Source organism: Artemia sp. Qi Xiang Cuo, chromosome 11 (assembly GCF_049724085.1).
Source record: "Artemia sp. Qi Xiang Cuo chromosome 11, ASM4972408v1, whole genome shotgun sequence".
Classification (NCBI taxonomy): Eukaryota; Metazoa; Arthropoda; class Branchiopoda; order Anostraca; family Artemiidae; genus Artemia; species Artemia sp. Qi Xiang Cuo.
This window is the reverse complement of record NC_142804.1, coordinates 54,072,156-54,100,103: the sequence shown is the minus strand read 5'-3', so window position 1 is coordinate 54,100,103 and position 27,948 is coordinate 54,072,156. Positions and strand designations below refer to the sequence as shown.

The window sequence follows — 27,948 nt, the reverse complement described above, 5'->3', positions numbered from 1 at the left end:
TTAAAACCCTTGCCCTGAGGGTTGTGGGGGAGTATCCTCCTCAAAAATATATATTTTATCTGGATATCAACTACGCTTAACAAAATGGCTATCTCAAAATTTTGTTTGTATGTGTTTGGGGGAATGAGGGGGGGGGGGGGGGAGGCTATTTGCCCTCCAATCATTTTCGACTATTATAAAGGGCACTATAACTCTCGATTCCCAATTGAATGAGCCCCCTTTGAAGTTTCTACGACAACCCTTTCCGTATGAAGTGCCTCTGGGAAAAAAATAAATAATAATAAAACATTGGAGCCGTATGGCCTTTACTATAGGCAACGCTACAGCGTTGCCTCTGATAAAGCAACAATCCATTTTAGGGTTTTCTTTATTTTTTAAGTTTAATTTGGTATCACTTTTGCAAAATGGCTCAGTTCTGCATGTCATGATTAATGTGTACACAAGTTAGAAAAAAAGGCCATCTTAATAGAATTAGGACTATAGACTAGCTTTACATTTTGTATCATAGCTTGAAATTCACTCTTGTATAGAGAGAAATGATCGGATTTCCAGAGTTCTTATTATGTCTTATTTGATCTTCATTTCAAGTGATACTAAAGCATATATCAAGGAGGCACACTTGTCAAGGAGGCACACTTGTGCCTCTATAAAGAGGCGACCCACCACAATGTTAAGCGATTTCCGGTCCTAGCGGTCACAGAGAGACAGCGGCAATCGCATTTTGTAGCCCAAGCTCAAACTAAGAAACGTGCAAAATTTCACCCCCCTCCGACTTTATCTTCATGGGTAAAAGTGGGCCGGAAGTTTCGACCCTCTGACCACAGCCCCCCTTTAACGTTGTCCGATTGGGTTGAAATTTAGAGGTTAAGCTTTCCTAGGGTCCGGAAGCTTATCCTTGAAATTTCAGCTCAATCCGATCACTCATTCCAAAACTAGTTTTCCAAAAACCAAATATAGCCACTTAAAGTTCAAATTTTTTTTTTCTTAGCCACGCCTACAGGCCACAGTTGGCAACTGATCCGGGTGAATGAGGACTCATTCAAAGCAGAATTCGACCTGTTAGGGCCTTTTGATATTTTCAGACCGAAAAAACTATCCCCCGAATTTACATTTACGAAAAACCTCGTTTTCCTATAAGAACCCGCTATAAGCGGGCTCTTATCGTTTTCCTATAAGAGCCCGCGAAAACGCGGGCTCGTTTTCCTATAAGAGCCCGCAAGCCCACAAGCTGTCAAATCAGCTAACAGTTAGTCAAGCAATAATAAGTAATAAACTGTACAAAAACGTGCAGAAATTATTTGAAAAAAACTATGTTTTCTAAAGAGTTAAAGAGGCTGAGTTATAAGGTCGAACCTTAAAACGTACAGGGATTAGGAGGCACAGTTGGGGGGCTGCCGCCCCCCAGACCCCCAGCTCTCGCAGCCCTTAAATAAAAAAAAATTTAACTGAAAGTAAGGAGCGACATTAAAACTTAAAACGAACAGAAATTATTCCGTATATGAAAGGGGCTGTGCCCTCCTCAACGCCTCGCTCTTTACGCTAAAGTTTGACTTTCTCACAACTCTTTTTTTTAACAATAAAAACTTTAGCGTAAAGAGCGAGGCGTTGAGGAGGGCACAGCCCCTTTCATATACGGAATAATTTCTGTTCGTTTTAAGTTTTTATGTCGCTCCTTACTTTCAGTTTAAAATTATTTTTTTTTATTTAAACGCTGCGAAAGCGGGGGTTTTGGGGGGCGGCAGCCCCCCAACAGTGCCTCCTAATCCCTGTACGTTTTAAGGTTCGACCTTGTAACTCAGCCTCTTTAACTCTTTAGAAAACGTAGTTTTTTTCAAATAATTTTACATTTTAAGACTGTATATTACCCACTAGTGGTGTTATAGCTGGTGAGAGCAAAATGCTGCTTGATAAATCAATCCAATATTTCTGTATGCTGTTCAATTACTTCGTGGTTATTAAAAAATATTTAGTTTTACGCTTATGTTTTTAAGATAATTTTAATTGTATACTGAAAGTTTTAATGTCACAACTGGTGCAAGACTATGAAAAGCTTCATAGATTCGTTTAGTGTTGTCCGGCTACATACTCACTTTTGACTCTTAAATCAATAATCCTGTTTTTTATACTTGACTTTTGTGTTTTCAGTAAAGGGCTAGTTTTGTATAAGCAGAAAAGCATAGGGAAGCATAATTAGTTGGTTAAAATATACTTTGTACTAAATATATTAAAATATATTACATATGCTGTGAAGTAATCATTTTTGTCCGTTTTAAGTTTCAACTTCGCTGTTTACTTCCCTCGGAAAAACTTTGTTTTTTTAATTAATACAAGATAATAGCGCGTTTCGGGGAAAGAGAAACTCTGAATCTTCTTGAAACTCCCAAAAACAAATGAGAATGAAGATTAAACCAATCAGACTAATTTCGTATAAAGTTTGCTTTGACAAAAACTGTAACAAGACACTTTTTTGAATTATCGCAGACGTCTTGTATACATAAAAAATCAAATAGAGTAGAGCAAAACTAAAGTAAAGTATGCATTAATTCCCATAGCAAGAACACAAAACCAGAAGAAAAAAAATACAGAAAAGAAGGACCCAAAGAAATAAAATAAAGGAAAAAGAAACTGATATCATAGGCAGCGCAATCGCGCTGCCTAAGAAAAGAACGATGTTGGCACAATGTATTATTTATTATTTTAAGAAAAGTACGATGTTGGCACAATGTATTATTTATTATTTTTTTCCTTTAGACCAGAGTACTTCGTATCGAAGGAGGTGTCGTAGAAACTTGGAAAAGGGGTCACTCGATTGGAAATTGGAACGGCTAGTATCCTTTTAATAGTCAAAAGTGATTAGAAGGCAACTAACAGCCTTTCCACGCCCATCATTTCCCCAAACACATCCAATCAAAGTTTTGAGATAGCCATTTTGTTCAACGTAGTTGATTTTCAGATAGAAATTATGTTTTTGAGTAGGACACTCCTCCACAACCCTCAGGACAAAGGTTTTAAGTTATGCCCTGGGGGCATATAAGGCTTTTATAGAAAGCGTTGTCGTAAAAACTTCAAAAAAAGTTCATTCGATTGGAAATTCAAAAGGCTAGTGACCTTTTTAGCACTCGAAAGTGTTTGGAGGGAAACTAACCCCCTCTCACGCCCACCTTTTCCCTAAACACATCCAAACAAAAATTTAAGATAGCCATTTTGTTCAACGTAGTTGGAAGTTCTGGAAATTAGGTCTTTGAGGATGACCACCCCCCAGAGCCCTGAGGGTAAGGGTAATTTACGCCCTGGAGGCATATAAGATTTTATATAACGTGTTGTCGTAAAAACATAAAAAAGGGCTCATTCGATTGGAAATTGAAATGGCTAGTGCCCTTTTTAATAGTCGAAAGTGATTGGTAGGCTATAAACACCCCTTCCACGCCCACCATTTCCCCAAACACGTCAAATCAAAATTTTGAGACAGTCATTTTTTTCACGCAGTTTAAGTTCAGAAAATTATACCTTTGAGCAGGACACTCCCCCATAGTCTTTAGGGCAAGGGTTATAAGTTATGCCCTGGGGGCATATAAGGTTTTTATTAAAATCTTTGTCGTAAAGACTTGAAAAGGGGTTCATTCGATTGGAAATTCCAAGACCTAGTGCCCTTTTTAATAGTTAAATGTGATTTGAGGGCAACTGACCCCCCTCTCACGCCCACCTTTTCCCCAAACACGTCCAATCAACATTTTTAAATAGCCATTATATTCAACGTAGTTGAAAGCTTTGGAAATGATGTCTTTAAGGGTGACGACCCCTCGTCCCCACAGCCCTTAGGGCAAGGGTTGTAAGTTATGCCCTGGGGGAACATAAGGTTTTTATAGAAAGCGATGTTGTAGAAACTTCAAAAAGGGCTCATTAAATTGGAAATTGGAAGGGCTTGTGCCCTTTTTAATAGTCGAAAGTGATTAAAGGGCAACTAACCCCCCTCTCACGCCCACCATTTTTCCCAAACACATTCAATCAAAATTTTGAGATATCCATTTTGTTCAATGTAGTAGAAAGTTCTGGAAATGAGGTCTTTTAGGATGATAACCCCCTCAGAGCCCTCAGTGCAAGGGTTGTAAGTTATGCACTGTGGGCATATAAGGTTTATATAGAAAGTTGTTGTAGAAATTTCAAAAAGGGCCCATTTGATTGGAAACTGAAATTTCCTTTTTTAATAATCGAAAGTGAATGGAGAGTAATTAACCCCCCTCTCACGCCCACTATTTCCCCAAACACATTTAGTCATTTTTTATAGCAATTTAGCCATTTTTTCAACGTAGTTGAAAGTTCTGGAAATTATCGAGTTCTGGAATTATGACAAACCCCCCAGAGCCCCCAGAGCAAAGGTTGTAAGTTATGCCCTGGGGGCATATAAGGTTCTTAAAGATAGAGTTGTCGTAAAAACTTGAAAAGGGCCTCATTCAATTGGAAATTGAGAGGGCTAGTGCTCTTTTTAATATTCAAAAGTAATTGGAAGGTAACTAACCCCCCTCTCACGCCCAACATCCCCCAAACACATCGAATTAAAATTTTCAGATAGCCATTTTGTTCAACGTAGTTGAAAGTTCTGGAAATTAAGTCTTTGAGGATGCCAACCCCTCCCCCCCCATCCCTCAGGTAAGGGGTTGTAAGTTATACTCGGGGGGCATTTAAGGTTTTTATAGAAAGTGTTGTCGCAGGAACTTCAAAAGGGTTCATTTGATTGGAAATTAAAAGGGCTAGTGCCTTTCTTAATAGTTGAAAGTGATCTGAGAGCGACTAACACCCCTCTCACGCCCACCATTTCCCCAAACACATCAAATCAAAATTTCGAGATAGCAATTTTGTTTAACGTAGTTGAAAGTTCTGGAAATTAGGTCTTAGAGGATGACAACCACCCTCATAACCCTTAGGGTTAGGGTTTTAATTTATCCCATGGGGGCATATAAGCTGTTTATAGAAGGCGTTGTCGTAGAACTCAGAAAGGGCTCATTTGATTGGAAATCGAAAGGTCTAGTGCCCTTTTTAATAGTCGAAAGTTATTGGAAGGCTTGACATTTTTATAGTAAAGATCCGTGTGGGTGTAATGTATTTTTTTGTTGTTGTTTAGAATAGGGAACTTTGTATCGAAGGATTTGTCGTAGGAACTTCGAAAAGGGCTCATTCGATTGAAAACAGAAAAGGTTAATGCACTTTTTAATATTCGAAAGTGATTGGAGGGCAACTAATCCCCCTCCCACGCCCACATTCCCATTTGCCCATTCTGTTTAAAACTAAATGTTGCCTTAAGATAAATTGAAAACGCATTGTGTTAATGCTAATTCCCAATAAGGCATCTCAGCAGTGTCCTAAGAACGACTGAGAGTATTATGTTCAAACTTTCGGGGCTACTTCTGCTCTTAAAATTTAACCAAATCGAAATATCGTAAGTGTATCCAAGCTATCAAAGAAAGTAAACAGAATTTTTTGCAAATGGTATCAAGTTTTCCATTTCAGGTCAACTAGAGGAGGTATGAAACTAAATTAAACACTATTATTTGTGTCCAGATTTTTAAAAGGGTGTATGTAGTTAAAAATTTTTGAAAATTTTTCTCCTAGTATACAAATAGCAGGCCAAACTATAAAGTCTAAAAAAAAACAAAAAATTTAAAGTATTATTTTCTTTTTCCCTGAAAAGATTATGTCAATATAAAACGAACAGAAATTAATGCAAAAACTGTTTCGACAAAACAAGTTTTTCAAAGAAAAGTAAAGAACTCCATTAAACAAAAAATGAGCAAAAATAAAATAAAATAATCTACCAAGCGTGAAACTACCACAAATCAGCGGATTTTTTTGAAACTACCCCAAATTTTTTTCAATATGATTTGGTTGGAGCAACAAAAAAAAAGAAAAAAAAAATCTTCATAGTAATGGATGGTAAATAAGGTAAATAAGTAAGTAAATATCGATCCTTGTCAATAACATAAACCTAATAATAGTATTTAATACTTAGAAAAACGGTCATTGAAAAAAAAAACACTTAAATAACACACTGCATTTACTTTATACGGGGATTTTTTTTTTTTTTTTTTTTTTTTTTTTTTTATTTTTTTTTTTTCAGTTAAAAAAATTTCCAGATACCACGCAATTATTCTGGTATTATATTCTTCTCGCTATTATATATACCTAGACAGAATTGTTTTATGACTTCAAACTGTCCAAATACTGTACTCCCGGAAAATACCTCCCTCCCGTGGAAAAGAAGGTTTTCTAAATTTGAGAATTTTATTTGAGTTCATTTTTTGTAATTTCTGTAGGGGAGAGCAGTTTTGTTACTTGTATGTTATGGGTTCAAATACTAAGCTAAAGTTCAAATTTTCTTAGAATCGCATATCCCTGAAACACAAAGGCTGTTTAATTAGACTAAATAGCTCTTTTGAAATTGCTCAAAACAAATTAGCGTAAAGAGCGAAGTATTGACTAGGGGACGAACCCCCTCATATATGTTATAACTTCTGTTTCGCTTTAAATTTTAGTTTTACTCCTTACTTTCAGTTGAAAAAAGTTGTTTTTTCATTTAATTTCTGATTGTTTTCTAAATAATGTTGGGAAATCCGGCACCCCCTTCATAGAAATGTCCCTTCCCCCAAGGAAAAATCTCCCACGTAACCCCCTCCTCCGACCCCCCCTCGGTTAAAGTAGTATCCAACCACTTTACCTCCCCCCCCCCCTATTTGCAGATATATAGCCCAAGTTATATATTTCCGATATATTATGTCACTTGTCTTTGTCTTGTCTCGCGCTAAGCTGAAAAAGAACTAACGAAGAAACCGGTTTTGTTCTTGAGTTTCAAACAGCGTAAACTTGAGTGAGTTGCCCATAATACACAAGTACCAAAACTCCTTCCTCCTACGAAAATTAAAAAAAATAAACTCAAATAAAATTCTCAAATTTGGAAAGCCTTATTTCCACGGGGGGGGGGATTTTTTCGGGGAGGGGGTGTTTTCTGGGGGGAGGGGGGTATTTTCCGGGAGGGTATTTTCCGCGGGGTGTATTTTTCGCAGGGAGGTATTTTCTGGGGGATATTTTCCGGGAGGGGATATTTTCCGCGGAGGTATTTTCCGGGGGATATTTTCCGCGGCGGGTATTTTTCGGGGGGTATTTTCGGCAGTGGGGGGGGGGTATTTGATGGAGGGGTATTTTCCGGGGGTATTTGCCGGGGGTATTTGCCGGGGGGTATTCGCCTAGAACCAGTACTCACATAATATTTAAAAGTAAATTTTATTTTATTAAAGTTATCAAAATTTCTTTGCTATATTGCTTATTCGTAATTTATTATAATTGCATTATTTATGCACATAGCTGTATTAATAAAAAAAGAACCTGCCTATCATTTTTCCTGCAAAAGCACAAACACAATATGTATAAAAAAGAAAAATATTTTAATAACAATCTTTGGAACGCTGTACAATCTCACAATAATTTCGTTTCTAGACTAATTCAATACTGGCGTAATGTCCCTTTATGAAAAAAAAAACAACATTTCATATATTATGATCACTTGAAAGGCATATACAAAAAAGAACAACTGTGTTAAACTGGGTGTAGAAATAATGACAAGAAGAGGAACTGATTTTAGAAATGTAGTAAAGGTTTCTGGTTATCAAAGACCCCACTGTAGGGAAGAGAGCGGTCAATTACTTTCAGTTTGTTCGGAACATTGCCGTAAGCCTCGCCCAGAATTTTAATATTTTTCATAACTTTAGATTTTCCATACAGCTGCGACATAGCCGAATATTCAGATTTTTTTTCAGTTGCAGCTTCGAGTTGGAAAATACGTTTTAGCATGCAGTCACATAATATTCTGGTTAACAAAGACACAATAAGGTAGGGAAGAGAGCGGTCAATTACTTCAGTTTATTGGAAACATTGCGGTGCGCCTCGCCCAGAATTTTAATATTTTCCATAACTTTATATTTTCCATATAACTGTGACATAGCCGAATATTCAGTTTTTTTTCAGTTGCAGCTTCGAGTTGGAAAATACGTTTTAGCATGCAGTCACATAATATGGTTTCTGGTTATCAAAGACACCATAAACTGGGGAGGGGAGCTTTCAATTACTCTTAATTTATTTTCAAAACATTTTCGGGTTGGTAATATTAAGTTTTCCTCGGAAAGCAGTCGAATTTCAGTTCAGCAGACAGATTTCAATATATGAAAAAATTTACAATTATTATTAAAAAACCCTCTCGCCCAAAAATTTTAGAGTTCCGATATTTTTCATAACTTTTCATTTCCCCTATAATCCGCCTATTATCGCAATTTTTCGAATTCAATATTTTATGTTATGAAATAATTTTATAAATTGAGAAATTTCCAAATAAAAGGCAACCGGATTTCATGTCCTCGGGAAAAAATACTTTCATATAGGTAAATATTCATTTTTTCCTGCTTTGATCCAAGTTGAAAAATAGGATTTCGTTTACGGCAAAATTATGCTTAAATTAACTAAAAATTTCTTTTTGTCTACTGGTAATGAAGCATTGTTAATATTCTTATTGTTAATATTCTTATTTTAAATAATGTTTAAAATTGCATGATAATGGGAAAAACTGGTACTCAGTGTCTGTAATGTAATTACTAGTAATTATAATAATATCGGTAATAATATACAATTCTTGTAATAAATTTTTTATCTGTCAGTAATAATATATTAACATGAATATTCTAAGGAATTGCTTCTATTCGAGATTTTTTTTTTTTGCAAGATTTAGAGTTTCACTTTCAATCATACATCCTATCCAACATTAACATAGTGACGTCAAATGGTCGTTTTTTACTTGACAGAATTTACCGTCTTCCGTAAAAACATTGCTTTTGTAATCATATTTCCCTCCTCCGTACAAATTTGAAGTAAACGTTAACCCATGCTTAATCTTTCATTAAGGGGTTGTTCCAAAATTTTACCTCAGGAATCGCAGTTACCATAATAAGTGACGTCACAAATTACTTAGTGGGTGGAACGCTTACGACAGCTTTTAATTTTAATTCTGAAGATTTTAAGTTTAACTCACCCGACTAGAAGTAAAAGCCAGTGTAAATCCTTCAACACTTAGAAACTAAAAGCCAGTTCGCTGCTTCTTTTCAATTTTTGTGTATACACCAGTAATTACTATCAATTATCATGCTCAGCGATAGTGGTAAACTCTAGTGGACAAGGGTAAGTGGGGTTGAAACCAAAATGATAAAAAAATGTCAGAGCCAAACATTTGTAAATTTCAAAGGTTAGAACGACTACAGTGAACCATAACAGAAATGGTTACACGTGCGTAGTTTTTTTTTGGCAGGGAGGAGGGGGTAATAGTATAAAGATCATTTATTTAGTATTTGGAAAAAGGAGTTCCCAGAAATATATATATATATATATATATATATATATATATATATATATATATATATATATATATATATATATATATATATATATATATATATATATATATATATATATATATATATATATATATATATATATATATATATATATATATATATATATATATATATTCTGGGAACTCCTTTTTCCAAATACTAAATAAATGATCTTTATACTATTACCCCCCTCCTCCCTGCCAAAAAAAAACTACGCACGTGACTATAGTGCAAAAATTATGCAGCCCGAGGAAAAATAGCAGATCTATCTTGAAAATTGGCTATTTTAAAATAAATGGAGGCGAATCAGCACTCTTTGCCCCATTAATATACAAATTGTAGGCAATACAGTTGTGTTACAACTCAAACAAACATTTGAAGAAAAAAAAAACTTTTTCCGTAATTTGATAGAGGGAACGTGTGCAGTCTTGATAACCAGAAAAGGATCTGACAAGGATATAACTAAAAAAAACTTATTAGCACGCTATTAAACATGAAAAATTTTGCTTGAAGTGTGCTATGCTGATAGGCTATAAAGTGGTGAGTCAGATCCTCACCCAGAATTCAAAAATATGCGTATACATAATAGTTTGGTAAAAATTGAATTGTGTCTTGACTACACATATTTTTTTTTTCTTGATTTTGACCAAGACGCAAAAAACAAACCGGATATAGAGCCAACACGGTATAAGGCCCCCGTAAATCATGATCAATATATATTTTAATTACCTTATTTTGACTTTTATTATGTGTCACTTCAAGGTTTTTTGGTACGAATGGTTAATATTCACTTATTCTATCTCTTTTATAAAAAATAATAGAAGTAAAATTTACAAAATCCGGTTAATGCGGAGTGGTTTTTTAAGTATACTTGATGCGTGACAAATAGGATATACAGTCATTATGGGGTAGTATTAAAATAGTTTTTCATAGTTATTAAAATTATCGAAATTTAAAAAAAAAACACCCTTTGAAAAATAAGGTAATTTTTTTCTAGCGTTATATCTCCAAGAAAGAACCTAGCATTTTGATTCAGTTCCTTGTCGCAGCAAAACTATTATGATACTCATATTTATGATAATGTGGTGATAATACAGAAGGTGACATTGATGGTGATGATGATGCATATGTATTTTATAAGTTCAATTACTCAGTGCTTTAGCAGTGAAAACAAATACCTTGTAAATTAATAAACATTTCCCCAAATAAAGTTTCTTTTTCGAAAAGAGAATCTAACCTTTTTTAGAAAAAAACGAAAGACGTTAGAAAATCTAACGTCTTTTTTTAAAAAATGAGCATATTTTTATTAGCAAATAGGGATACTTTTCACTATTAAAATGATTTTTTATGAAGAGGAGGGTCATCAGTTGGAGGTGGGGGGGGGGTCCCTCCTACCTCATCCAATGCTTACGTTTTTAGTTTAGTTTAGCCTATGTGTAAGCATTAGTCGGTACACTGAAAGATTTTGTTGGCGCATTCTCTATTCCCCCCCTAAACTGAAACCCGAGCTGCTGTCCTAACCACACCCATGCATCTATAAAAATAACGGGGTAGATAGATAAGAACAGAAATCTAATCTGTTGTGATAGTCATTAGTTATTTTAAGTTATTTTATTAGTTTTATTTTAAGTTATTTTTTTGTGATAGTCATTTTTTTAAACTGTTTAACTATGAAAACACTTTTATGTGCAGACATTTGTAGATATTATTAAAATATGTTTGTTAAGGATTATTTACTATTTGCATTTGAACTACTTTACTTACATTTTCTGCAACAACGTTCACAGTATATTTTGTCCTAATAAAATCTTGGAATGGATTCGCAAATTCAATAACTAAGAAAGGCAAAGAGTGTAAAACAAATCTCAACTTAGTTTCGATGATCATTGGTTTATTTTGATTTGTTAAATTGGTAAAGTTACACTTAAACAATCGTATATCTTAAAAAGTTGGAAAATACGAATTTAATTTTGAATAAAAAAACCTATCAATGGCATTAGTGGGTACAAAATTTGAAAATAAAGAAAAGTGGGCGAAGAATCAGAGAAAAATAAGCTCAAAATACCAAAAATAAGCTAAAAATAAGCTAAAAAATAAGTGGCACCAAATAGTGTAATATGCTGTCGTTTTTTTTAAAGGAGTAGTTTTCTTTGCAAATCAGTGGATTGTTAATATTTGAACTTTTATGGATAAAGCGCTGTCAAATTTAGCAAAATTAATTTCGCTTATTTATTTTTGTGGTCAGTGTGATAACACCGACAAAAATGTGGTACCTCTCTAAAATACATAATTTTGAAACAAATAAAAGAAGATCCTAGAAAATGGCGATTTAGAGGTATGATTAGACCTACGATGGAAATAGGGGGTCCAGGGGTAAGAAAAATCGTTTTGCTCTTCTTTGTACTCTAAAAGACTTGCATAAAGGATACAATGCGATATACAACGAAGTGACTGCCATTTTATTGTTTAAGGGCACAGTCGAAAATCTTAGTATTCGAGTTGTTAAAAAAAATTGAACTATATTGAGACAGATTTAGTCAGGATTAAGCAAACTAATTTGACGGAATTTTGGACAATTTGAGCTACCAAAATAAAGCAAAACAAACCTGACATATTTTGACTATTTAATTTTAAGTTGCTTATATGATTTACTGCTTCGTTTTTTCTTTTGTTCTTGATTCATTAATTTAATAAATGGTTATATTTCGTTCATTTTAAATTAAATATTTTTAAACATAAACAAATCCTTCTTATTTTTTATATTGTTATATTTTTGAAAATTTTAATTTGTAACATTTAAGTTTCTTGAAAGTTTGTTATAGTTCCGTAACTTCATGTTTTTTTTTCAAATATATTTAGAATAATTAGAAATGCTCAATCTTTTTGTTTAACCCTCCACTAATTTTCAAAATTCCTTTGCTTTATGTAAACGGAATTTGCCGGATATTTGTTCTCAATAATTAGCTAAATAAAATCAAAATAATTTTCCTGGCAATTCCAAATCTGAATAAACACAAAACAGAAAATCAACCGTTTGGGGGGGGGGTATTACCCGCTTTTTGTGTGCATAGAAAAAAGAAAATTCAAATCCACCAAAATACTGCGCTAATTTAGTTTTGTATTAATTATTAAGCATGAATAACACTCCCGGCTAAAAATGACGAAACTTCAACTCCTTCAAAAACAGCACTAACAAAAAATCACCGGTAATAGTTTCAGCTACTAACAATACTCCGTAACAAAATACTTGAGCAATAAACCTGGCTTTCAAGTTTTTTCTCTTAACTCTAAGCTATTCATACTCCTTATTAATATGTAAATTAATGCACTAAAACAACGATATAAAAAATACTTCACGCGTAAATCACCGGACGTGGCTTATAAGCACAGAACGAATAAAGTATAAACTGGCCAACATTATGTTTCAGTTACACAACCTTGCGTGTCAGGTCTAGTGGGGTGAAAGATTTAATAGTGTCACTTTTTGCATCGGTATTCATTCCACGCTTTAACTCATCGGGTTTAAGCTCCGTTGTGCTACCTTTAAACGAGAGATCCATCGGCTCTTCCTGATCCGTGGGAGCACTGACTCCTTCAGCAGGAGATACACTCCGTGAATGAGGAATCTCTTTAGTTGGAGTGGGGGAAGATAAGCTGGGAACAGGGATTTCGGGAAGTCGTGAAGGGGTTTGTAATGGGGAGAAAAATGACCTAGGAAAGCCGGTAGGAAGAAAGTTGTTTGAGTGGTGAAAGGAGGCTGCAACAGCTGCGGCTGCTAGATGTGGCGAAAACATATTCATCGCAAGAGGGTGGAAAAAATCCTTTGCATCTGGGTAAAAAGGGGTGCCTATTCTTAAAGCTAAAGCATACGGGTTTTGATGAAGACGAAGCCTATTCTCGTTTAAATCAAACGAAACGTCAGACAATTGTGAGCCTGGTGGGCTCATTGATGAAGAATTTGATTTACACTCGTCTCTTTCTTGTTTGAGCGGCTCGTTACGCTTAGCGTCACTTTTCAATTGTGTCATTGATGTTTCAGGGTTGGTGTTGGGATGCTCTTGCATGAGACAGTGCAGCTTAAACCAATTCGAACGCCTCCCATAGCGTGATCCACTTTTTGACATGCCGACAAGCAAACATTTCCTTAAGCGACAGGCCTTGCATGCCGTTCGATTCTTCTTATTAATAACACATTGACCGCCGTTTTTGCACTCTTGAATGACAGCTAAATTGTTGTAGGATCGACCGAAGAAGGACTGAAAAATAAATACGGAAAATCAGACCCAAAAAGAGACAATAAACGCGGTTTTGATCTAATCAAGTATATCGTAAATATAACCTTAAAGTATCTGTTATCCTAAAGAACCAGATATTGCTTTTAACAGAATGACTTTATAGGAGTAAGCTGAAAATCACAAGGGGCTACGGACTAAGTTGAATCGTGCACAGTATAGCTGCGAAGAGAGGGCTGGAGACACGGACTTAACCGTAATTGCGTTTGAAGCATTTGGGGTAAGTTAGGAGGAGTATAAGACAATCATGAAGTTTTATTGTGGTAATGCAAAAAGCATTATGTGGCACTATATTTCGAACACGCTTTATCGATTCAACTAATCCGCGTTCCTGTATCTAATTTGAGATTTTCATCTCAAAATGCAATATATTTGTAGGTATTTTCGAAGACCACACTGGCTTTCCATGACGATAAATAACAGTTCAAATATGGATAAATCCTTTTATTAGACAGCGAAAAAGCAATAAAAAAAAAACACTGGATATTTCCGTCTCATGTACAGTGACCGTCATGAGCAGATATACTAAAGTAAAGCAAATAAAACCAACAATATATATACAGAATATTTATGTTGGTTTGATTTGCTTTACTTTAGTATATCTGCTGATGACGGTCCCTATATACTGTATCGAAATATCCAATATTTTTTATTGTTTTTTCACTGTCTAATGAAAGGATTTATCCCTATTTGAACTGTTATTTATCGTTATATATCTGATTTCCTAAAATGCAAAAATTGTTGGAAGTCTTAGCTTTTTACATAAAAATTGTGTTGGTTTTGAAAAGTTTCTCTTGTACAAACAACTATTCTTGAATAGCAATCACAAAACCCAAAACTTGTTTTTCAGTTTTTTACTCTTTTAAAATAAGTAACTTGAAACCTTTTGAATTATTGCACCCGAATCACAGTTTGAAGCGAACTGTTTGCGTGCATCAACCATAGACAGTGGGTAAGTCTGGTTTACCACCAGCATTAGTTTAGGCAAACCGTAAAATTGTGCTGTTCTACTGCAAGTGTATCGATACATTTCGTCCAAATCTATCAGTTTCTTTACCAAGGTGATGCAATTGAACAAATTTGGTATTGAGGAGCAATGCCAATTAGCGGACACTTGAAACTTGGACACATTTTTCGAGAAGGATAAAATTTCGGACTAAAAGATAATATCAAGGGTTTATTCACCTGTTTGGTTTGACTAACTAGGAAGCGATACCATAGTTGCCAGGCTATTTTGGTTTACAAGCCAAAATGGTGAAACACAATAGCCTTAATTACCCGAATTAGGGCTAATTTTACCTTCTTTTTGCTCAGTATAGTAAAGTTTTAGCTTGTCCAACTAAAGGAGGTTAATTTTTGTTAGCTTCGTCTGCCAGTTGTTGCAAGCAGGAGGCTCCGACGTAAAGTCGACTGAACGCTCAGAGGGGGAGGAGCCAAGTTTGAGGCATAATGGGCGTGGCTCAATAGACACTGGCGAAAGACGAGTAGGTTCCGGCAAAGAAGCTAAAACACAATATGTCAGAAAGACAATTCAAGTGACTGCACTTTTTTTACTTGTTTTTGTTTCAGCGTAGCCTATTCTAGACTGATCAAATTTTGAGCTAATCAAGATAACACAAAACGACACTGCGTTTACTTTTAGAAAATATAAACAAGTAAAAAAAAATCATTTTGATAACTTTTAGTGCACAATCATAATTCTCTTAAAAAAATTAAAGCAAGCTCAGTTTTCAGAAAAGCGCTAGTTTTTATAATTATAAAGGTATTGGAAAATATCCCCAGTCAGTTTGATTGAGCCAGTTCTGTAGATATATCTTAAGTTATCAGCGAAGAATGAATCAATACTTTTTGTTCAGCGTCAATTTCATTTTCGGGATAAGATTTTTTACTTTTAAACTAATTTTTGCTGCATTTTTTTAAAACTTGCATTATAAAAATTACAGAAAGATCTCGCTTTAATTTGAGTGATAAAACCGAAGAATTCAGCATTTTTTTTTTTTTTTTTTTAAGGGAATTAAAATTATGTTTTATTTCTAACCTCCCTTAAATTTTCGCACAAAGTAAGTGCATCTTTGTTATGTAAATAAATAGTCAGAGGGGCAAGTCAAAAGAATTTTTAAATAAATTATGTGCAAATTAAGAATTTTAGGCCTTTTTTTACTGAGAATTTTAATTTAAGAATTTTAAATTAAAGAACTTAAGAATTCTAAGGAGAATTTAAGGAGAATTTATTAGAATTTTAGGATTTCAGAATATTTTAGAATATCTCAGAATTTAAGAATTTTAAATTATAATTTTAAGAATTTTGAAAATTAGGAATTTAAGGATTTGACACTTCAGAATTGTTCCGAATTATGTGCATCTTTGTCACGTAAATAAATAGTCTGAGGGGTACGTCGTTTATCCGCTATCTTCAAGAATGCAAGGTATCTTTGAGAGTATACAAGATGGAGGATTGTAAACCTCAAGTTTAGAATATTTGGAAATGGAAATTGATTCCTTCACTTCAAGAATGGCACCAAGAATTTGAACATTAGAATTTAAGCATTTCCATACAAATTAAAACAAATAAATTGAATTTTATTCATTAGGTAGCTTTTCAAAGCACGTTGTTTAGCTTCCAACTGACGAACTGACTAAAAGGGTGAGAAAGCCATGGCTGGGAGAGCCATACCATGGAATGGCACCATGGGCGTAGGGAGGGGGTGGCAGCAGCCCCCCCTAGACCTTCAAATTTACATTAGATATGGTTCAAAAGCAGATGTTTGGAAAAGCAGTTGATAAAAAGTCCTCCATCACACTATCGACTGCCCCCCCCTAGACAATATGCTGCCTACGCCCATGAATGGCACCCCTTTAGGAATGGCACCAAGAGTGTCCTACATCAAAATGGCTCTTTAAGAAAGAGTTATGAAGACGAATCCACAAGAGACAGTAGATTTTAGTTAGGCCGTTAAACATCTATCTGTAATCATGCGGTAGTCTGCTAGCCCTAGTAGAAAAAAAGTAAAACCTAAAAAAAACACATAATCCTTACAATTATACGGAAATATCGTTTTTTATTGACTATTAATGACCAAGACCTTTTAACCAGTCTCTTTGATACCCTACTTAAAGTAAATCTACCAAAAATACCATTCCACTTAATAAAATATGCGTTTTAGCTATCATCAAGGTTTTCAACCCTCAGGGGGTCTCTAATTTCAAATTTATGGTAATAGCTAACAACTAAAAAAATGACCTATTCCCTTGTTTTTCAGATCGGGGGGTAAAAACTACTTACATAAGTTTTAGACCATGAAGAATCTACTGGCTGTTTTAGAATTTTAGTTCTACGCCATTTTGACCCTCTGTGGACAAAAATTGATGTTTCGTGGCACAAAATGACAGAAAACACTACCCTGCTGTGGTTTGTCAAGGGGAGGGGGCTGAAAACCTAATGATTAGGGTCTTAAACCTTTGAAATTTGATGGGCTATCTTAGAATTCCCATTCACTAGAATTTTGACCCTTTTTGGGTAAAAATTGGTTTTTGGGGGCACAAAATGGCAGGAAACGCCAACCTGCTTTGGCAAGATTTCTTTTGTTCCTTAAATAGACAATACATATGGTAATTTCATTTCAAAAGAGCTCTCTCCCGGGATTCCACGACCACTGTTTCGGCAAAATAACCCCTGGGGACAAAAAAGGAAAGACACGGTGCTTCCCATGCAAAAAAAATGATTTTCCTTGTTGGTCAAGGAGGGTAGGGGCTTTAATTGTCCTGTATAGGGTTGCCAACCATGATGATTCCAATGGTGCACTTTTAATTTTGTCCCGCACTACTTTAGAGGGATTTAAGACTCTTCGTCAAAATTTCCATAAATTTGCTTCGTCAACAACTTTCACTATGGAGATTAATCAAAGTAGCTATCACTCCCGAATCAAAGTTAAATGACAATTGTTTCTCACTAAACAGTATATAGGTATTTGTATGACGTATCCCCTACCTAATATTCTTCTAATATGTTTCTCTGATGCTTAATCCTAATGAGATATACCAAAGTAAGATAAAACTATAATACTTTAGAAACAAATTTGGGGCTGTATATTTCCACATTAGGGGGGGGGGGGTGTGAGGTAAAGTATAGCGAATCTGAATGCCTAATATGTTGGGTATAAGTATTCTGCATATTATGTAGTAAGAATTGCTTTCTAACTTCACACTATCCAAATACTTTACCCCCACCCTTACCCCATAATGTGCAAATATATATCCCAAATTATATATTTTCCATATATTCTGTCACTTCTCTTTGTCTTGTCTCACGCTAAGCTAAAAGAAACTAATGAAAAAATAAAACGGTTCTATAATGCGTCAATGAATGAACAACTTGAACGGTCGTGGGTTTATCACAGAAGTACCAGTTTTATTTTCAATTTTTTTTTATTCTGGTTACTATTGCCCGATGTTAGCTCTTTACTCGGTTGTAGCTATCGCTGCAGCCATGATAGTATATACATGTAAACATAAAGCATTTTAGCTGCCTCGCAGTATACTGCCACGCAGTATACTGCGAGGCATAAACATACTCGCAGCTACCTCGCAAACCTTTTTTTCTTGCCACCTCCCCCTTGTTCAGTTCTGATACGAGCATTCGGCTTAACACTGAGGTGTTAGAATTCACACATGAATATCAACTTACATCAGTTTTGAGAACTTTATCTGTGGCATAAACGCGTCATCTTTTTTTATAATTTCAGAAATTCAACAAGAGTGTGTCAAAACTCAGTGTTGTTATAATTCTTTGACCTTGAGTCAGACTCAGAAGCTACATGAATCTTCTCTAAATTCTAGACGCATGATACAATACATGAACAAAGGGGTTCCAATTCGTAGGGTTGTGGTGGATTTTTCTTAAGTATTTTTAAGGAAGACACATAAAAATATATTTTCCAAATCTCAGGGGGGGGGGGGGGCATTTTTCTTCAATGAAAATATCAGCAAAGGCATTTTGAAATAGAAGGGGGAAACTACCCCTCTCCTTTCCTCCCGTTTTAGCACCCTTTTAACCCTTGCTGAAAATGGATAATGTTTTTAAGCATGTCAGCCTACAAGTAAAGTAACTGACTTGGTATTTGCATGCTACATATTTACCGCCACTCTTACAGATGTACTATTTTTAGTACATCTTTTTATACATAGTACAGATGTACTATTTTTAGCAAAATGCTGAAGACATCGTAGTGTTTAAAGGCTAATCATAATCATTTTGTTTTCACTGAACTTCTTCCTATGCTATCGCGAATAACAGTCCTTATTTAAGATATTTTTAGCTGTTTTTTGGCTGATAATTTCTGAATAGAAAAGGGACGGAATAAAGAAAATGAGAGTGGATTTGTTTTGTTTTTTTTTCGTTTTCAGCAGTTTTTTGGCGGGATGAATGCTAGTTCTGGAATCCTTATATTTTTGGTTTCTTAGGAAGATAAAAATATTTCCAATATTAAACTTTTTCTTACTACAAGTCGTAAAGTTTGTGGTAGGGACTTGGGTTTTGAATTGTTTGTAGATTCTGTAATCTTTAACTAATACATTAGGCCTAAATCTGATTGCTCCAACACGAATCTATTGAAAACCAAAGAGTCACTCTAGAAGCAACTCAGAAAATCGCATGGTTGTCACTTCATTTTCTGTTGTTTCCTGCTTGGTTGTGCGTGTTTTTTTTCGTTTGTTTTTTCATTGGCTAATAAAAAAGGAGCGATTTCTTGCTCGTCGCTAATAGAGGAGCAAGAAATTATTGCGGATAGGATTCCTCGGATTATTTTCAAAAATTGAATGCGAATAAATTTGAGGAGCCATCTTAAGGGATGTAGTTACGTTGATGGTTCACTACCGAAAATGTTTGGTATTTGTTAAAAATCCGATAAATACACGAGAAGTGAAGTTTCGTTAATGCTAATGAAATAAAACAAAATAAGATGAAAATATAATAGTTTATGAACAAATTTGGGCTATATATTCCTACATTAGGGGGGGGGGGGGTAAAGCATAGCATATATCAAATACGAACCTAACCTAGGTACCTTTTTTTGCCCCTTCAACCCCCCAAAAAAACTAAAGTTTAAATCTTTGTTACGGAGTAAGCAGTACCTCACAAGGCAGCGAAAACCATTTTTCATAAAGCATCTTTGAGACTTTAATGCGGTCTTTTGCGTGTTTAACGGATTCTTAACAAGTACAAAATGTTTTTTATAATCCAAACTGGATGGCGATATTTACATGGAAGTTATGAATGTACATAGCCTACATAAATAAGGATTAATTAAAATGATTATCAGAAACTACAAATTGATGATCATAAGTATTTCGGCATACAAGTCAGCTACGGTAACTCAAAATGTGGTATACTGCATTAATAAATTTTAAAATAAAAGGCAAAAACTGACAAACATCTTTTAGGTTTTTTATTGCTATTAATCGACAGTTCTCTGTAGAAGAAAAAATTGCATTTAAACCTTCAGGGAGAAACAAGTACAATTTTTATTTCAAAGAGTGGAATTCTAAGTGTTTCTCCATTTCAGAAAAGGATAATGAGGGAATTTGGGTTTAAAAAAAAAAATAATTTTAAAATTTATATTAAGGTGTGACCAGGTGTTTTCTTACACCTACGTGTTTTCTTACACTATAATGCAAAATTTCTCTCAGCCTTTGTGGTTGTAGTGTAACCGCCCGCCGTCAGGTTCTACTGAGGAATTCTTGGAGCTCCTAGAAAAGCAACTGGACGAGCTTGCTGATGATAATAAACCTTTGTTCGTGTGTGGTGATTTTAATCTGGACCTAACTAGAGTGAGTGCTAATCCTAAGATTCGTGAATTCTTGAATGTGATGTCTTGTTATGGTGCGTTTCCTGTGGTGAATATCTGTAATCGGGTAACTGCTAATTCTGAGTCCCTCCTTGATAATATTTTTTTGTGATAATAAGTATGATTCAGTTTCGGTTGTGATTAATGATGTTTCTGATCACTTTGGTGTTCTGCTGATTGTGAATAATTTTTGAACACCAAAGAGTAATAATTCAAAAACACATAATGATCTACTGAGAATTGATGGAGATGTTTTGATTCGGTTTAAAAATGAATTAGAAAAATGTAAGTTTCAGTTTCTTGAAGATAGTGAACTTGATGTAAATATGCAGTTTTGTTTATGGTATGGTAAAGTCAATGAAATATTGAAGTCATGTTGTAAAATGTCAAGGCAGTCAGTTCAAGCCAAGACACCAGTTAAACCTTGGATTTCTAAAGTACTCATGGCTGCGATAATGAAAAGGAGGTTGTTATTTAAGTATTCTAATACATCACCATATGCCGAAGAGAGATAAAGATAATATAAAAACAAATTGAATAAGCATCTTCAAAAAGCTAAAATTGAATATTCCAGAGAGGACTTTATGAGGTCGGAGGGATATTCTGGGAAGACCCGAGAAACAATCAATTTGATAATCTATCCAACCCAGATTTCTGTTACCACAGTCTGTACCTCATCGCCGGAGGAAGCAGCAGCTCCGACATTTGACCACTTTGCAAATACTGGAAAAAATATGGGAGGTACAGGATCCTCCTCCTCTGTAGAAGAGTCTTTTGTTCAGTTTTTACCTATGGCTAGTGATGTTTCTGCTTTTTTGCGTCCGATTAATGTTGAGGATCTCCGAAATACAGTTTGGAGCATGAAGAGTAATGCCGCAGGTAGTGATTATTTTTCCTGAAAGTTTTGAAGCATGTATTTCCAGTTGTATCAGAGCATTTGGTGTACCTATTTGATCAGCGTATGAAATGTGGTATTTTTCCGGATTGCTTTAAGTCAGCTAAAGTTATTCCGTTATTTAAAGGTGGTGATACGAATTCTTTCCATGATTATAGACCTATATCTCTTCTCCCAGTGTTAAGTAGAGTGTTTGAAAAGATGATAAATGCTTGAATGGTTGAGTTTCTAGAATCGCGGAGACTTTTAAGTCCAACCCAGTTTGGATTCCGAAGAGGAATGTCGACGGATCAGGCCGTTCTGTTTTTGGTGACGTTCGTAAATGATGCCCTGGATGCTGGTTGGAAAGCGGCCTCAGTTTTCCTCGATATTGTGAAGGCCTTTGATTCGGTTGATCATGGTATTCTGCTTGCAAAACTTGATAATTGTGGATTTCCTGGTGCATTCTTAAGCCTTTTAAGGTCTTTCCTTCATAATCGTTCTTTTTATGTGAGTGTTGGAGGTGCAGCATCGGGTACAAAGAAAATTGAATATGGTGTGCCACAAGGGTCTGTGCTCGGGCCTACACTGTTTTTAATCTTCATTAATGATTTGTGCGGAGCTGTGGAGGGTTTGTCGTTTGACCTGAATTTTCCCGTTAGTGAAACCATAAAGTTAATTATTGCGCTATTTGCAGACGATGCGCATTTTACAGTGGCAGCGAAGACGGAACTGCAACTCATGGAGAAGCTTATTACGGGTATGAACCAAATTGGGAAATGGACTAGAGCTAACAAACTGAGGTTAAATAATAACAAATCACAGTTTCTAGTTTACGGAAGAAACCCCAATTACTATCCATGGATTAATGAGCTTAGATTTGTTGATACTTCAATCCAGCGACTAAAGACTGTCAAGTACCTTAGTGTACTGATAGATGAATGTTTAAGTTATGAACCCCATATAGAGTTGTTAAATAGTAAGATTGCAAGGAATGTTGGGATTATGAGAAAGCTGAAGAAATTTTTCCCCTATGATGTAATAAGGTCTTTGTATTTTTCTATTGTTCACACGTACCTTTTGTACTGTAATGTCGTTTGGTCGAGTACTTTCCCGACACATCTACTTCCGCTTCGGGCGATGCAGAACTCAGCTATAAGGGTGCTTTGTGGTGATAAAAAAGGTACATTAGTGAGAAGGAGATATGTCGAACGACATATTCTGCCTTTACACGGAGTTTCTAAATTTTATTCAGCTTTGTTTTTGTTTCAGTATGAGCGTGGATTATTGCCACAATATTTCGATCAAATGTTCGTGGCTGGATGTAATGTCCATGAATATTCAACCAGAACAGCATCCCAGATAAGACGACCTTAGGCTTTAACTCGAAGATCATTCTTCTCTATCCGTCATGTGGGACCAGGGTTTTATAATAGTTAACCAAATGAATTATTAGTTGATGAAAATATTGCTAGTTTTAGGAGTAGGTTAAAATCTCTGTGTTCTGGTGAGTATAATATTTCTTAGCAATTTTCTCTTGAGGGGTCTCTTGAGTTGTATTTTGGTTATTTTTTATTGTGGTTGTGTGAGGGTGGTAGTGAGAGAACGGTGATTATTAGTTATGGTTTTTTTTTTTTGGGGGGGGGGGGGGGGGTTGCACTAAGTTGGAGGAGGTTGTGCCGTGCTTTTTTTTTCTCTCTTTTCTTTTTTTATTTATTGTTTTACGTTGTTGATAGCGATGGATATATCCGGGTTTTTTTTTGAAGGGTGTATAGCCAAAACAAGTTTGCTTCTGGTGGTTGATTTATTTATTTGTTTGATTTAAATAAAAACCCTTATCAGTTAAAAAAAAGTTAAAAACGCTAAAGTTTTTTTTTTGCAATCTTAAAGGGTTTCCAGTAGAGGGTTTGCCGATGAAATTTAATCTAGGTCAGTTAAAATTAGACAGTGCTATTTTGTACATAAAGTTTGAATTAAAAAAAATTAAGAAGGTAAAATTTTCTAAATCTATTTACTTCTAGGCATGACCGCAACTAGGGAGGGGATGTTACCCGGTTTGATCCCCTCCGCCCACTAAAATTTTTGCCCGAATCGTACAAAACTAGCAAATTTACATGTAGCTCATGTCCATAGAAAGTTTTTTTATGACTCCCCCCCCGAACAAAATATTGAATATGACCCTGCATCTGCGATTTTAGTAGAGTGTTAGTCAAGCATGTTTCAAACACTGTAGCTCCTACATGCTAACCTTCAACAACAGAAGAGTAACAGTTTGACACCATCTCGTAAGTACATGGCTAGGCCGTATCCAGGAAGGGGGGGGGTGGATGGTTTCCCCCCCCCCGGAAGGTTTGTCCGATTCGTAAAAGACGTAACAAAAATTAATATAAACAAATATTTGCTGGGTTTTTTAAAGTTTTTTTTGTACCCTCCCCCCCCCCCTCAAAAAGTCTTTTGTAAAACCCCCTCCAAAAAACAATCCTGGATACGGCCCTGGGGGAAAATCCCCTAAAATTAAGGGAATCCTAATGAAAATAGGACCGTCAGATTCAGCGTACCAGAGAACACTATTTTAGAAGTTTCAAGCTCCTATCTGCAATTATTTGAAAAAACTACGTTTTCTAAAGAGTTAAAGAGGCTGAGTCACTAGTTCGAACCTTAAAACGGGCTGTGCCCTCCTCAACGCCTCGCTCTTTACGCTAAAGTTTGACTTTCTCACAACTCTTTTTTTTTAAACAATAAAAACTTTAGCGCAAAGAGCGAGGCGTTGAGGAGGGCGCAGCCCATTTTATATACGGAAGCGGGGGTTGGGGGGCGCCCTCCCCCCAACTGTACCTCCTAATCCCTGTACGTTTTAAGGTTCGAATATGTGACTCAGCCTCTTTATCTCTTTCAAAAACGTATTTCTTTTCAAATAATTTCTGCACGTTTTTGTACAGTTTAGTACATACGTATTATTGCTTGACTAACTGTTAGCTGATCTTTTCAGGATTCAAAGATGGGGGCTGCCGCCCCCCAAACTCCCCGCTTTTGAAGATTCTCGTGTTAAGGCTCTTAATTCCTGAATACTCAAATCAAATGCACAGTAAGATTTTCTTTTTTCAACTTTTCTTTGAGCATGCGGGTATACGGCATGTTATCAAAGCAGTGGAGACTTACCTGTAACCTGAAAGCCGACTGTGATATTCTTCTAAAGATGCCTGTTGAGCCTAAGGATTTAATAGATTGGATTTAAAAAAGAAACTGAGTTTCTTTTTTAAACTTTAAATTCAGTATATAAAAAATTTTTTCTCACAGGAAATCTAACCCAGATCTTCCGCCTGACAGTCAGGAACAGCGACCAATGTACCACAGAGACACTTGTTATATTATTTTAGTATCTCCTATCTATTTTTGACGCAAGCAAATCCCCACAAAACTTGATATTTGGTTTTTGGAAAATAGGGAAGGAAGGATCGGATTGAGCTGAAATTTTGAGGATAAGCTCCCAGGCCCCAGGAAAGCTTATCCTCTAAATTTTAGTCCGATCAGACGACGTTAAAGGGGGCTGCGGTGGGAAAAATTAACATGGGCTCTTATAGGAAAACGAGGTTTTTCGTAAATGTAAATTCGGGGGATAATTTTTTCGGTCTGAAAATATCAAAAGGCCCTAACAGGTCGAATTCCGCTTCAAATGAGTCCTCATTCACCCGGATCCATTGCCAACTGTGGCCTGTAGGCGTGGCTAATAAAAAAAAGATGAGAAATGAACTTTAAGGGGCTATATTTGTTTTTTGGAAAACAGGGAAGGAGTGATCGGATTGAGCTGAAATTCCGAAGATAAGCTCCCGGGCCCTAGGAAAGCTGAACTTCTAAATTTCAGTCCAATCGGACAACGTTAAAGGGGAGGGCTGTGGTCGGAGGGTCGAAACTTCCGGCCCACTTTTACCCATGAAGATAAAGTCGGTGGGGGGTGAAATTTTACACGTTTCTTAGTTGGAGCTTGGGCTACAAAATGCGATCACCGCTGTCTCTCTGCGACTGCTAGGACCGGAAATTGCTTAACATTGTGGTGGGTCGCCTCTTTAAAGAGGCACAAGTGTGCCTCCTTGAAAATGTGGAATTTTGCTATTTTTGCTAAAAGACAGATCACGGATGCTTGTTTTTTTCCCCAGGGGTGATTGTATCTAAATAATGGTCCTAAAAGATCGGGAGAGGGTGCACTCGAAACAAAATTAAAAGTTCTAGTGCCCTTTTTAAGTGACCAAAAAGATTGGAGGGCAACTGGGCCCCCTCCCACGCCCATTTGAACCCCAAAATTATCTGATCAAAATTTTGAGAGCCAATTTGTTCAGTATAGTTGAAAGGTCAAATAATTATGTCTGTAGATGTAAAATGACCCACTACAGTCCGTGGGGAGAGGCCTGTAAGTTATGTAATTTGCCCATTGTTTACGTATAGTATTTGTTAATGGGAAGTATATATATTTTTTAGGGAGAGGGGGGAGGGTTTGTGCTGGTGGTGGATTTCCATAGGGAGAATCTTCCTCGGGGAGGGAAACTTCTTGGGGATGAATATTCCAGGGGAAATGTTATACTTTGACAGAATTACTATACGAATTTTTTCTTAATTGTCTTACATTCTCTTTGTCAAATTTATCATGTGGAGATGTTCCGGGGGAATTATCCAGGGGCTTTTTTCTGCGTGTTTTCATTTTCGGGAAATATTTTCCACGGAAGGGGGCATTTCTGGAGTGATCGAGATACCGATTAGAGATTAAAGTCTTACTCAAATGAAAGAATGTTAAGGAGAATTTTTCAGACTGAATCGTCCGCAAGCAATTTTACAGGGAGGGGGATTCTCAACGCGGATGGAACTGTCTTGCGGGAATTTGACGGGGGGAGGGGAGGGTGCACTTTATGTTGGATGAAGTTTCCCCAGAGGAGTTTAACGTGAGGGGGAGGGGTATATTTCATAGAGAGTGAGTCAGATTTACCGGCATTATTCGAAAAATGAACAGAAATTATTCTATACTTGAAGGGTTGCCCCCTCCTCAATACGTTGCTCTTTGCGCTAAAATTTGACTGTTTGTCCCAATTTTTTAAGAGTGTCTTCCAAGGCCGTATCCAGGGGGTGGGGGTGGGGGTTTTCCCCCCCCCCCCCCCAAAAAAAAAATTGTCTGACTCGTAGAAGCGTAACAAAAATGGATATGAACAAATATTTTATAGGTATTTTAGTCTTTTTACGTAGCCGCCTCTCCCCCCCCCCCCGAAAAAAAATCCTTTGGTTAAAGACCCCCGGAAAAAAAATTCTGGATACGACCCTGGTACATGGTTTATGTTTATCGTATTTAAACACTGATTTCATGTGCAAAAGTCGGAATTTTTTATCTGGGGACGGGTAGAATTTAGTAAGATGGCTGGGGGGGGGTCTTAAAATTTGAGTGAAGGAATTTGACTATGTTCATTCTAATATTGCAGTTTTCATTTCGGAAAAACGTAAGTTTTCGTAATATCTTTAATTGAATTAAATTTTGGTTTTACGCGCTGGCAGCCAATACATTAAATTAATTCAGTGAGAAATTTTTAAAGTAATGAGAAAATTAGAATTCAATTCATTAATCAGAAGCAAAAACAAAGTGACACAACATTTTGCATTCTTGGGAGCATTCACGGCTACCAATCGGGAGATTTTAAATTGTGATCAAAATTTTTTTGATATGACATAATACGCACTGTCTATTAATACCAAAATAAAGCACTATTCTGAGAATGAATTGGTTTAAACATGGTAATTCATGATCTATGAGTTGGTTTAAAGTTTTAAAGTTTAATTCATTTTTTCATGCCATGGTTATAAATCGGCTAATTGGTGAAGTAACTTAAATCACCATTTTCTACCATCCATAAATGGAACTTTTCTGGCCCCCACTTTGAAAAAAAACAACAAAAAACAAAGTACATCCCATTTTTGCAGGGGGATAGTGACGCGTTCTCATTTCTTCATGTTTTGCCTCAGTGGTTGCTGGAAAATCTAAGATTAAAGTGAGATGGCCAAGAGTTCATTCGAAAGCCAACGCTTGCACTACGGACTTTTCATAAAATAATTTAAAAAGACAAAATTTTTCCGTGGGAAGTAAAGAGCGAAATTAAAACCTAAAGCGGACATAAATTATTACTTCACAGCCTATCTAATATATATCAATAAATCTAGTACAAATAAACCAACTGATTATGTTTCCCTATGATTTTAGGTTTATAAAAAAACTAGCGCTTTACTGAAAACACAAAAGTCAAGTACAAAAAACAGGAATATTGATTTAGGAGTCAAAAGTGAGTATGTAGCCTGACAACAATAAACGAATATATAAAGCTTTTCATAGTCTCACACCAGTTATGACATCAGTAACTTTCAGTATACAATTAAAATTATCTTAAAAACATAAGCCTAAAATTAAATATTTTTTTAATAACCACGAAGTAATTTAACAGCATAGAGAAATATTGGATTGATTTATGGATTGGTCTCGCCAGTTA

At 35.7% G+C, this 27,948-nt stretch overlaps 1 protein-coding gene across 3 annotated transcripts in view; it reads right to left on the bottom strand.

The window, feature by feature from the left end:
- Positions 1 to 9,569: 9,569 nt before the first annotated feature.
- Positions 9,570 to 27,948, bottom strand: part of LOC148947144 (uncharacterized) — a 34,639-nt gene continuing 16,260 nt past the window's right edge. For all 3 annotated transcript variants that reach the window (XM_089096900.1, XM_089096904.1, XM_089096903.1), the window contains exon 3: positions 9,570 to 13,681. In XM_089096900.1, coding sequence (XP_088953026.1) covers positions 12,854 to 13,681 — 828 coding nt within the window. In that variant the 3' untranslated portion in view covers positions 9,570 to 12,853. The remainder of the gene's footprint in view (positions 13,682 to 27,948) is intronic.